Below are 13,445 nucleotides of genomic sequence, written 5' to 3' on the forward strand. Positions count from 1 at the left end.
GAAGGTAAAATTTCAAAAAAAGAATCAACTAGAACACTCTATGAAATGCAGAAATCTACTGCTACAACTTTTATTTGAAAATGTTATTTCAGAATCCAAAAGTTTTTTCCCAAATTGATCTTTTTAATACTAGAAAAGAGTAGAATCTTGTAGCAGTTTAGCTCCACCTCTTGGTTGGCTAACTGAATACTGGCTTCCTAAATGATGTTCCTCTGATGGATCATGCCCGATCTGGGTCTTCATCGATCCATTTTTTAAATCAATCGCTTGGATATCCTTCAACAAAACAAAAAAACTGTTATCTACAATCATGGTGTAGTTGGTGACTTTTAACATGTATAAACATTTTGAACCTTTTCAACCATTTTGATAAATCTTTATTTTGTAAACATTTTAGTTTCACTTCTAAAATAGGGGCATTGATAAGCCTCAGGCTGTTATTAATTTTGCATGTTTCATGCTGAAATGAAAAGTTGCCATTGGAGCATATTCTTTCCTCAATGAGAAGTACAGTATGATTGTGTTTTATTCATTGCAATAAAGCATTTGTGATCAACTTCAAAATGATCATAAAACCTATAGTGCAATGTTCCAGTTTGTTAGTAAAGTTTCTCTTTTTGCAATTTTTCTGCCATATTGCCAAGTTATTTTTTAACTTTTATACCTTCTCTGGTATTTTCACTTAACTGCTTTGATCTCTTTTTAGTTGCAATCGCTCAAGGTGGAACTATCCAGATTGCAAATCCAGGAGCTGATGGTGTGCAGGGACTACAGACGCTTACAATGACAAATGCTGGAACGCCTCAGCCTGGGGCAACCATCGTGCAATATGCTACACAGTCAAGTGATGGGACACAACAGTTCTTTGTTCCAGGCAGCCAAGTTGTTGTTCAAGGTATGAGAAGTAGATTTATTTGACGAGATGTTATTACAGCAGTGTTTTAAAAGAAAAGGATTCAGAAGTAAAAGGTTTTGTTCAGAGATGATGCTCTGATAAAAGACAAGACCTGTATTATGGGTAAAATTAGTAGTATTCATAAATATTGTAATTTAGAAAAATAGCAGATGACGTATGATTTACTTGATTTTACACCATGTAATCTTAAAGGCAACCCAGCAGCTACACTAGTAAAACACTGGATTCTTGACCAGGAGACCTGAAGTTCATCTGTTTTGTGCACAGGATCACCCAAGGACAAGTTTGTTAGTCTCAGTAGGATGGACTGGGGAAGGGAGGAAAAATTTGTCCAAAGGAATTCCGTCATGTGTCAACCAAGCATGTTTTATGTGACTGGAAGAAAATTGAGAAACATTTTTTTAAAATCTGTAATTCAAAACCAATAATATGAATTTCTATTGGTAAGTATTTGCTAACAGAATCAATAATACCACATTTTTTTTAAATCATAAATTTCAAAAGGATAACTTTATCACAGTTTTAAAGCATAATGCTTATTGCATTTTCTCTGCTCCTCTCCTGAAGGCAGTAACTTAAGCAGTGGTGTAAGCCTACAATTATCAAGTATGCACTGGCAATAAAGAGCCTCATTTGCAGGCAACATTTCCCTACTTTCCCATATGCACTGGCAGTGGAGAAGATTCTTCATAAGTACGTACTCTGGAATACTACCTCCACAATCCCATGAGCACTGCACTGCCTGCTCACTAAGTGTTTGTTCTCATATGTAAGCTTATATAGTGAATACCATCTGGTTATTTAACCATGGAGCGCTCATTCCTGTCCTCATCCAGTATCTACACACACACATTCCAGTAGGTGTAAGAAAGCTAACTTGTATTTCCTTCCCTCCAGAATCATTTTTTAATCGTGATGAATAAGTCTTGATATTTTGGATGTCTTACTTAAATTGGATAACAAAAACAAGACTTTTGAAAAAGATTAAAATTTATGGTTGTCTTAATGGAGGATGTGTTTTGTAGTTGGCATACTGAGTAAATGCCATTCTTAAATAATACAGTAACTTAGACAAAATAGAGGAAATTTCTGACCAACATCTCTGGTGTATTGGCGAGCGGTCAAAAAACAGAGCAGAGATTTATCTTACTAGAACTCTGCCCATTCTGGACCAGTTGAGCTTTAAGGCGAGCCTTGAGAGCTCTTGTTGAAAACAATACTAGAGCTTCCGTGTAATATTATAAAGTTTTGTAATGACATGGTTGTGGCCAAGTGCGATTTATCCTAGTTCTCGCTGGGACTGTGTTGTACTTCAAATTGCTCTGCAGAATGTGGACATTGGGTTGAGAGAATTTATGGGCTGAGAATTTTAGCATTTAAAGAGCAACCTGTTTTTGAAGAATATCTGAAAATTCAGTTTATCTTTAGATTAGTGCTAGGTTTTATGTTCAGTACTATTTTTTTTGTCAGGCGATTTCTGGTGTTTTTTATCCAAGTGTTTTGTATGCCAGCATTTTAGTTGCTACAGTTACGATTTTGCAAATGGGGATTCCACTGTTTGTGTTATTTGGAAGATGAGAAAGTGGATAAAAGGAGGCATGTGAGGCAGTTCAGATTGCATCAGAAATAGACGGTTAACTCCTGCCCGTACCCACAAAACCATATCAGCAGCCAGATTCGCATCTATTTTTGAATGTTGGAGGAAAGCTGCCGTTGCTGAAATTGCTTCACTGCGGAAAATTTGATAGATTTGCGCCGTCTCCTGGAATTTGACTTCCAGAAAGCCTCCACTGTCGGGATGGCATTGTTAGTGACTGTCGAGATCACCACAGTTCTGAATATTTTGGGGTATCTAGACCAATTCAAGCTGTCACAGAGGAGGCACAGTATCAGCCACATTGCAGTTTTTCAATCAGGTGCCTGATGCACTATTTGGTAAGATAAACAATTTCACCTATTTCCCCAGGGCAGCTAGCAATAGATCGAAAGGAAACTGCAATTTGTTTGGATTCCCTGAAGTCTAGAAAGAAAGAACTTGCATTTATATAATGCCTTTCTCAATTTTGGGATACCCCAAAGCACTTTAAAACCAATGAAGTTCTTTTTGAAGTGTAGTCACTGTTGTAATGTAGGAGATGCAAAAGCCAATTTTTGCACAGCAAGCTTCCAAAACAACAATTAGATAATCTGTTTTAGTTATTGTGTTCCTAACACAGATGAGACTGCACACAGGGAGGTTAAAGAAATAGTGACTTCAGTCTTTATTAAGACACTCCAGAGTGAGGAACAGGCCTTAGCAGCCGGCTTATATACAATGCTCCCAAGGGATGCTGGGATTCCTTGGGACTTCAGGGGATGCGCTCCCTGGTGGTGGAACATGGGAGTGCATGCTTTACAGATACACAACATCACTCCCACCCCAAAGTCAAAGTGAAAACTATTTACAAGGTGAGATGGTCGGGAGCCTTTCTTTCCCCTGGTGGACCGCCTCGGTACAAATGTCTGTTCTGGTGTGGTGTGCCCTCGCTGGGCTGGCGTGTTGTTGGCCCTGCAGGGCTGCTGGGTGAGCCTGGCCTTGCTGGGCTGTTGGGCGTGATGGGTTTGATTTCCTGGTCCGGGGTGGTGTCGTTGATCCTTTGGGTGTGTGTTGTGGGCTTGAAAAAGGTGGTGTCTGCTGTGGGTTGTTCAGGGCAGTCTGTGAACCGCAGCCTCGTTTGGTCCAGGTGCTTTCTGCAAATTTGTCCATTGTCTAGTTTGACTACAAACACCCTACTCCCTTCTTTAGCTATCACCATGCCCGCGATCCACTTGGGACCATGTCCATAGTTTAGCACATACACAGGGTCATTCAGATCAATTTCCCGTGACATTGATGCGACCATCGTTTACATTTTGTTGCTGCCGCCTGCTCTCTACCTGATCATGCAGGCTGGGGTGAACCAGTGAGAGTCTGGTTTTAAGTGTCCTTTTCATGAGTAGCTCAGCCAGGGGCACCCCTGTGAGCGAGTGGGGTCTCGTGCGGTAGCTGAGCAGTACTCTGAACAGGCGGGTTTGGAGTGAGCCTTCTGTGACTCGTTTAAGGCTCTGTTTGATTGTTTGTACTGCCCGCTCTGCCTGCCCATTGGAGGCTGGTTTAAACGGGGCCGAGGTGACATGTTTAATCCCTTTGCGGGTCATGAATTCTTTAAATTCGGCACTGGTGAAACATGGCCCGTTGCCATTGACCGGTATGACCTATCAAGAAAGATTGGATCAATTGGGCTTGTATTCACTGGAGTTCAGAAGAATGAGAGGGGACCTCATAGAAACGTTTAAAATTCTGACGGGTTTAGACAGGTTAGATGCAGAAAGAATGTTCCCAATGTTGGGGAAGTCCAGAACCAGGGGTCACAGTCTGAGGATAAGGGGTAAGCCATTTAGGACCGAGATGAGGAGAAACTTCTTCACCCAGAGAGTGGTGAACCTGTGGAATTCTCTACCACAGAAAGTAGTTGAGGCCAATTCACTAAATATATTCAAAAGGGAGTTAGATGAAGTCCTTACTACTCGGGGGATCAAGGGTTATGGCGAGAAAGCAGGAAGGGGGTACTGAAGTTTCATGTTCAGCCATGAACTCATTGAATGGCGGTGCAGGCTAGAAGGGCTGAATGGCCTGCTCCTGCACCTATTTTCTATGTTTCTATGTTTCTATGTCAGACAGGCCGTGGGTGGCAAACATGGCCCTCAGGCTTTCAATGGTGGCGGTGGCGGTGCTTCCCGACATTATTTCACATTCAATCCATTTTGAAAAAGCATCCACCACCACCACCAGGAACATTTTACTGAGAAACGGGCCCGCATAGTCTGCATTGATCCTCGACCATGGTCTGGAGGGCCAGGACCACAAACTTAGAGGTGTCTCTCTGGACGGGTTGCTCAACTGCACGCATGCTGCATTGTCGTACACAGGACTCTAAGTCAGAGTCGATACCGGGCCACCACACGTGGGATCTGGCTATCGCTTTCATCATTACTATACCCGGGTTTGTGCTGTGGAGATCCGAGATGAACGTCTCCCTGTCCTTTTTGTGTAGCACTACGCGGTTACCCCACAACAGGCAGTCTGCTTGAATGGACAGCTCGTCCATTTGCCGCTGGAACGGCTTGATTAGCTCTTGCATTTCAACGGGGATGCTGGCCCAGCTCCCATGCAGTACACAGTTTTTTACTATGGACAGCAGAGGATCTTGGCTGGTCCAAGTCCTAATCTAGCGGGCCGTGACAGGGGATTTATCATTTTCAAACGCTTCCATGATCATCAACAAGTCTGCGGGCTGCGCCACCATCAACAAGTTTACAGGCTGCGCCATTTCCACCCCCGTGGTGGGCAATGGTAGCCGACTCAGAGCATCCGCACAGTTCTCAGTGCCTAGCCTGTGGCGGATGGTATAGTTATACGCTGATAGTGCGAGTGCCCACCTTTGTACGCGGGCTGAGGCATTAGTATTTATCCCCTTATTTTCAGCAAACAGGGATATGAGGGGCTTGTGATCGGTTTCCAGCTCAGATTTGAGGCCAAACAGGTACTGATGCATTTTCTTTACCCCGAACACACACGCTAATGCCTCTTTCTCAATCATGCCGAAGGCCCTCTCGGCCTTAGGCAAGCTCCTGGAGGCATAGGCGACAGGTTGCAACTTCCCCGCAACGTTAGCTTGTTGTAATACACGCCCGACTCCGTACGACGACGCATCACATGCTAGCACAAGTCTTTTACACGGATTTTACAATACAAGCAGCTTGTTGGAGCATAAAATGTTTCTGGCTTTCTCAAAAGCAATTACTTGTTTTTTTCCCATACCCAGTTCTCACCTTTACGCAATATCACATGTAGGGGCTCTAAAAGGGTACTTAACCCCGGTAGGAAGTTACCAAAATAGTTGAGGAGTCCCAGGAACGACCGCAGCTCCGTGACGTTCTGTGGCCTGGGCACGTTCCTGATAGCCTCTGTCTTGGCGTCTGTGGGCCGAATGCCGTCCGCCGTGATCTTTCTCCCCAAAAACTCAAATTCTGTTGCCATGAAGACTCATTTCGACCTCTTCAGCCGCAGCCCTACGCGATCCAGCCGCTGGAGGACCTCCTCCAGGTTTTGTAGGTGCTCGACGGTGTCCCGACCCGTGACCAATATGTCGTCCTGAAAGACCACCGTGTGTGGTACCGACTTGAATAGTCTCTCCATGTTTCTCTGGAAGATCGCTGCAGCCGACCGAATTCCAAACGGGCATCTGTTGTCGATGAACAGTCCTTTGTGCATGTTGATGCAGGTGTGGCCCTTCGAAGACTTCTCCAGCTCCTGCGTCATGTAGGCCGAAGTCAGGTCGAGCTTGGTTGAACGTCTTGCGTCCTGCCAGCTTCGCAAATAGGTTGTCTGCCTTCGGTAACGGGTATTGGTCCTGTAGCGAGAAACGATTAATAGTTACTTTATAATCGCCGCAAATCTTGACCGTGCCATCACTTTGAGTACTGGAACAATCGGGCTGGCCCACTCGCTGAATTCCACTGGGGAGTTGATGCCCTCGCGTTGCAGCCTGTCCAGCTTGATTTCCACTCTCTCCCTCATCATGTGAGGTACCGCTCGCTCCTTGTGGTGAATGGGTCGTGCCTCTGGGACCAAGTGGATCTGCACCTTCGCCCCGGAAAAGTTTCCAATGCCTGGCTCAAAAAGGGAAAGAAATTTGTTGAGAACCTGGGTACATGAGGCCTCATCGACATGTGATAGCGCTCGGATGTCATCCCAGTTCCAGCAGATTTTGCCCAGCCAACTCCTTCCTAGCAGTGTGAGGCCTTGCCCGGGACAATCCAAAGTGACAGTTCGTGCACCATGCCTTCGTAGGTGACCTTGACCATGGTGCTGCCCAGGACAATGATGAGCTCTTTGATGTACGTTCTCAGTTTCGTGTGGATGGGGCTCAGGGCTGGTCTGAATGCCTTGTTGCACCACAGTCTCTCAAACATCTTTTTACATGATGGATTGGCTAGCGCCAGTGTCCAGTTCCATGGCTATGGGTAAGCCATTCAATTTTACGTTTAGCATTATAGGTGGATATTTCGTCGAAAATGTGTGCACCCCGTGAACTTCAGCATCTGCCTCCTCTCTCTGAGGCTTGAAATTGCTTTGATCCACCATGGACCGATCTTCCTCTGCCATGTGGTGGTTAGCAGGTTTTGCAGAGCTTGCAGCTCGTTGGAGGTGCTCCATTGTTCCACAGCTCTTGCAAACATACCCTTTGAGGCGGAATGAATAGGCTGAATGGAAGCCTCCACAACTCCAACAAGGTGTGAATTGCCTTGCATTCATCCTTTGTTGGGGACTCTGAGTCATCTGGGTCACCTGAGGCCTGCTGGCAGTTGCAAACTCGTAGGTTCTGCCCTGTACATGTCTGCTCGCAAACACAGTTTCAGTTAATTTATGAACATTGCTAGCACTTGTGTGCTGAAAAATTTGTTTGGTGTTATCTCTGGTGGACATAAACGCCTGTGCTATCGCAGTGGCCTTACTGAGGGTCGGTGTCTCTACAGTCAAACGTTTTCGTAGGCCAATGCCCAGTACAAAAAAGTCTCTGAGCATTTGCTCCAGGTAGCCATCAAACTCACATTGTCCTGCAAGTTGCTTTAGCTCGGCGACGTAGCTCGCCACTTCCTCACCTTCAGATCACTGGCACGTGTAGAACCGATACCTCGCCATCAGCACGCTCTCCCTCGGGTTAAGATGCTCCCGAACCAGTGTGCACAGCTCCTCATACGACTTATCTGTGGGTTTCACAGGAGCCAGAAGATTCTTCATGAGACTATAGATCGGTGTCCCGCAGACTGTGAGGAGGACCGCTCTCCTTTTTGCAGCGCATCCTTCTCTGTCCAGCTCGTTGGCTACAAAGTACTGGTCTAGCCGTTCGACATTGGCTTCCCAGTCCTCACCCTCTGAGAACTTCTCTAGGATGCCTACAGTTTGCTGCATCTTTGCGTTGGATTCGTATTCTTGTTGCCAATTATTGTGTTCCTAACACAGATGAGGCTGCACACAGGGAGGTTAAAGTAACAGTGACTCAGTCTTTATTAAGACACTCCAGAGTGAGTAACAGGCCTTAGGGGCCAGCTTGTACACAGTGCTCCCATGGGATGCTGGGATCCCTTGGGACTTCAGGGGATGAGCTCCCTGGTGGCGGAACATGGGAGTGTCTGCTTTACAGATATACAACAGTCATTGTCTGACATTCGTGTGGCATGAATGTTACCTGCGCAAGCCTGGATGTTGTCCCGGTTCTCCTAAAGGCTTGCATGGTATGTGTCATTATCAGTGGAGTCATAAATGGAGATGAATACTGACCTCAAGGCAGTGGAAGGTCATTGATGAAACAATTAAGAGGATGGATGTGCTTACTTATTCGTTACTCCTCAAAATAATAGGGTTCACAGGATTACAGCTAGATATTCACATATTTATTAAGCATATGATAACTATTATTAACAATAATTACACATATTCTTAACAATAGCGCATGAGTTTTTAACCCAGAGGATTCACACGTCAACAGCTAAATCTTCGGCTGATCTGGCTTTTCGAATTCTGAGGTCTTTTCCAGCAACTAGACTCTCATTTTTTTCCCAATCCTATTATGGTTTCGTATTACCTAATGTTCCTTTCATGTCCCCTGTCAATTACTTCAGTTTTATACATCCTGTTTAATCTGTCAATCAAATCCTTAGGATGAAGTCAGTTACAGAATTATCAAAGGCATTCTAACACACTTTGCATGTGTTACCTTTCCATCACCATAAGCCACATTTCTTTTGATGTCATCCTCCAGAGTGGCCTTTGTATACACATCTAACCTCTCTCTCTCTCTCTTTCTCTTTGGCAGACTCTCGGAGTCGAGGATGACTTGCTTGCACAAGGGGGTTCTTGTGCATAAAATGCAAGAAAAGTTAGCAAGCAGGTACAGCAAGTAATCAGGAAGGCAAATGGAATGTTGGCTTTTATTGCAAAGGGGATGGAGTATAAAAATAGGGAAGTCCTGCTCCAACTGTACAGGGCATTGGTAAGGCCACACCTGGAATACTGTGTACAGTTTTGGTCTCCTTATTTAAGGAAGAATATACTTGCATTGGAGGCAGTTCAGAGACGGTTCACGACGTTGATTCCTGAGATAAGAGGGTTGTCATGAAGAAAGGTTGAGCAGGTTGGGCCTATACCCGTTGAAGTTTAGAAGAATGTGAGGTGATCTTATTGACACATATAAGATTCTGAGGGGGCCTGACAGGGTCGATGCAGAGCTGATGTTTCCCCTCATGGGGGAATCTAGAACTAGGGTGCATAGTTTCAGAATAAGGGGTCACCCATTTAAAACAGAAATGAGAAGGAATTTCTTCTCTGAGGGTCGTGAATCTTTGGAATTCTCTACCCCAGAGAGCTGTGGAGGCTGGGTCTTTGAAAATAATTAAGGTGGATATAGACCAATTTTTGAATGATAAGGGAGTCAAGGGTTATGGGGAGCAGGTGGGGACGTGGAGTTGAGGCCAGGATCAGATCAGCCGTGATCTTATTGAATGGTGTAGCAGGCTCGAGTGGCCAAATGGCCTACTCCTGCTCCTATTTCTTATGTTCTTATGAAGTACTTTTTGAAGTGTAGTCACTGTTGTAATGTAGGAAATGTGGCAGCCAATTTGTGCACAGCAAGCTCCCACAAACAGCAATGTGATAATGACCAGATAATCTGTTTTTCGTGATGTTGATGTTGATTGCCTTGGAATCTTTTATGTGCACCTGAGAGAGCAGATGGGAGCTCGGCTTAAGGTCTCCTTCGAAAGACAGCACCTCTGATAGTGCAGCATGCCTTCAGTACTGCACTTGAGTGTCAGTGTAGATTTTTGTGCCTTGGAGACTAGCACAGGGAAAAGTACCATGAAGGCAGCTGGATTGTGGTAAAATCCCAATTGGTTCATGATCGTTCTAAGTAGGGAAGCTGCACCACTTCCTTACCCATTCTGGATTGTACGTGACTCTAGTCCACACATGATAGGGTCAATGCCCTTTGAAGTAGCCTAGCCACTCAATTGTACAATCGCTCACAGCAAGTAGTAATGGCCAATAAATGAGGATAAAATGCCAACTTGCTAGCATTAATTATATCCCACTTTCCAAGACCCTTCAGTGAGCAGGTTAATCATGACTAGGTATTGTTTGATGACTTCTTCCATCGGTTTGCTGATAATTGAGAAGAATCTAATGGGGCAGTCATTGGTCATGTTAGATTTTGTGGATCGAACATTTTCCACATTATCCTGTAATTGGATGTGTCACAGCTTGTACTGGAACAGCTTGTTTGGGCTGGGGGCACAAGTCTTTAGCAGTCAGCTAGAATGTTGTCCGGGACCGTAGCCTGTTTGTGCCCATGAGTGAAATATCCATATTGCCTTTTAAAATTAAAAAATAAAATAATGTGCCGCTCATGAAGTTTTTCCCTCCAGACCTCCAGCAATGCCTTCATCTTTCTAATATCTCTTATAGAATAATAGAATGGTACAGCACAGAAGGAGGTCATTCATCTCATTGAGTCTGCTTCTTAATGTTAGATGGATTGAACTGAACTGGCTGGATACTACATTTATGATGGTAGCGAACTCTGTTGAATTCAGATCAAGTCGGCTCAAGCCATTTTTGGCTGAAGGCAATTGAAAACACTTTAGCGGCCTTAGAGAGGGTGCAGAGGAGATTTACTAGAATGGTACCAGGGATGTAGGACTTCAGTTACTGGAGAACATGGGTAGTTCTCCTTGGAGATGTGAAGGTTTAGGGGAGATTTAATAGAGGTGTTCCTAATCATGAAGGGATTTGCTAGGGTAAATAAGGAGGAACTGTTTCCAGTGGCAGAAAGTTAGGTAGCTGGAGGACACGGATTTCAGATAATTTGCAAAAGAACTAGAGTTGAGGTAAGGATAATTTTTTTTTTTATGCAGTGCTATAATATGGAATGCACTGCTTGAAAGGCTGGCGGAAGCAGATTCAACAATAACTTTCTAAAGAGAATTGGAGAAATATTTCGGGAAAAAATTGTAGGGAAAAGGGCACGGAAATGGGACTATTTGGATAGCTCTTTCAAACAGACGGCATGAGCACGATGGGCAGAAAGACCTCTTCCTATGCTGTATCATCCTATGACGCTCTGGGCCCGAAATTCATCGACATACCGCCCGCTTACCGCCGAAAAATACAAGTTTCGTCAAAAAAACAGTTACATAATGCCGACATCCGCCTGGTGGAAGTTTCATGAGTGACATACCGTCAGGCAGTATGCACACCGCCCACCCATGTAGAACTGCTCACATACCACCTAAAAGTGCAAGTTTCTGGCCGACATACTGCCAGAACTGCATACCGTTCTGGAGAAGGTGCTTTTAAGTGGATCTAAAATGGGCGGTATGGACACAGAGTTGACAGGTTTGTTTGATATTACACACACCTTTATAGTTCTCCACAGTTTGATATATTTTTTAATGGATTTTAGTATTTTCTAGTGTTAGGCAATAATATAAATGGTTTAATAAAGCCTTATTTACTCCTTTATTAATGGACAGTAATAAAATTGTTATAGTTTCTCTCACCCCAAGCCTCTCTCACCCCCCAGTCTTTCTCCTCCCCCCACCCCCCATCCCCCACAGTGATCTCTTTCCCCCCCCACCCCTACAGCGATCTCTTCCACCGTGCCCTCCCCCCAGCGATCTCTTCCCCCCCCCTCCCCCCCCCACAGTAATCTCTTCTCCCCCTCCCACCCCCCCACACAGCAATCTCTTCCCCTCTCCCCGCCCCAACAGTGATCTCTTCTCTCTGCCCCCCACAAGCGATCTTTCTCCCCCTGACCCCCCCCAGTGATTTCCTCCCCATCCCCACAGCAATCTCTTTTCCCCCCCCCCCCCACTCCCCACACAAACAGGGATCTCTTTGCCCCCCCTACACACAGCGATTTCCCCCCCCCCCGCCACCCACTGTGATCTCTGCCCCCACCCCCCCACACACACAGTGATCTCTCTTCTCTTTCCCCCCTCCCCCCACACACAGCGATCTCTCTTCTCCCCCCAACCGCCCGCTGCGCTCTGCTCCTGTTACTGTCGAGTGGGCGGGGGCCCCAGCGGTACTGGCCGGTAAAAAAAAATCACGCACCACCCGAGGACCGCCGAAAAATGGGCGCAACTTGGCTTTGACCAAATTCGGGCCCTATTATTCTTTCTCTCTTATGTTTGTGCTTGGCTCTGCTATATTTGCGGATGGGAATGCTTCTCCGATTAGCTGCCTAATTGTCCATCATCATTCTGGACGAGATGTGGTAGGCCTACAGAGCTTTTCTCTGACCCACTTAGCTTTGTCGACTGATGTCCTGCAGTGTCTTATGGATGCCTGGTTTTGGGCTTTTAGATCTGTCCCCACTTAATGTGGTGATAATGCTATCGTATACTCACTGATGCTCAGTTTGGTTTCTGCCAGGGCCACTCTGCTCCAGACCCCATTACAGCCTTGGTCCAAACATGGGCAAAAGAGCTGAATTCCAGAGCTGAGGTGAGAGTGATTGCTCTTGACATCAAAGCAGCCAGTATTTGAGCGAGTGTGGCATCAAGGAGCCCTAGTAAAATTGAAGTCAATGGGAATTGTAGGGAAAATCTCCACTGGCTGGTGTCATATGTAGCACAAAGGAAGATGGTTGTGGTTGTTGGAAGCTCACCATCTCAGCCCCAAGACATTGCTGCAGGAATTCCTCAGGGCAGTGTCCTCGGCCCAACCATTTTCAGCTGCTTTGTCAGTGATCTTCTCGTCATAATGACAGAAGTGGAATTGTTTGCTAATGATTGTACAGTGTTCAATTCCATTCACAACTCCTCCGATAATGAAGCATTCCGTTGCCACTTGCAGCACTCTGGACAACATTCAGGCTTGGGCTGATAAGTGGCAAGTAACATTCACACCACACAAGAGAGAGTCCAACCACTTCCTCTTGACATTCAATGGCAGTACCATCGTTTAATCCCTCACCATCAGTCATAGGGTCACCATTAACAAGAAACTTAACTGGACCAGCCGTATAAATACTGTGACTGCAAGACCAGGTCAGAGGTTGGGTCTTCTGCGACGAGTAATTCACCTCTTGACTCCCCAAAGACTTTCTACCATCGACAAGACACAAGTCAGGAGTGTGATGGAATACTTTCCACTTGCCTGGATGAGTGTAGCTCCAACAACTCTTAAGGAGCTCGCCACCATCCAGGGCAAAGCAGTCCGCATGATTAGCACCCCATCTGTCACCTTAAACATTCACTCTCTCCACCACTAGCGCACCCTGGCTGCAGTCTGTACCATTTGCAAATCACGAAGGTTTCTTCGACAGCATCTCCAAAACCCGTAACCTCTACCACCTAGAGGGACAAGGGCAGCAAGCGCATGGGAACACCACCACCTCCAAGTCAGACACCAACCTGACTTGGAAATATATCTCCGTTCCTTCAT

At 45.5% G+C, this 13,445-nt stretch overlaps 1 protein-coding gene across 4 annotated transcripts in view; it reads left to right on the forward strand.

The window, feature by feature from the left end:
- LOC139264674 (cAMP-responsive element modulator-like) overlaps positions 1 to 13,445 on the forward strand; it is a 186,526-nt gene that overhangs the window by 107,441 nt on the left and 65,640 nt on the right. For all 4 annotated transcript variants that reach the window (XM_070881561.1, XM_070881558.1, XM_070881560.1 and 1 more), the window contains exon 7: positions 707 to 895. In XM_070881561.1, the coding sequence (XP_070737662.1) occupies positions 707 to 895 (189 nt within the window). The remainder of the gene's footprint in view (positions 1 to 706; positions 896 to 13,445) is intronic.

This window comes from Pristiophorus japonicus, chromosome 5 (genome assembly GCF_044704955.1).
Source record: "Pristiophorus japonicus isolate sPriJap1 chromosome 5, sPriJap1.hap1, whole genome shotgun sequence".
Classification (NCBI taxonomy): Eukaryota; Metazoa; Chordata; class Chondrichthyes; family Pristiophoridae; genus Pristiophorus; species Pristiophorus japonicus.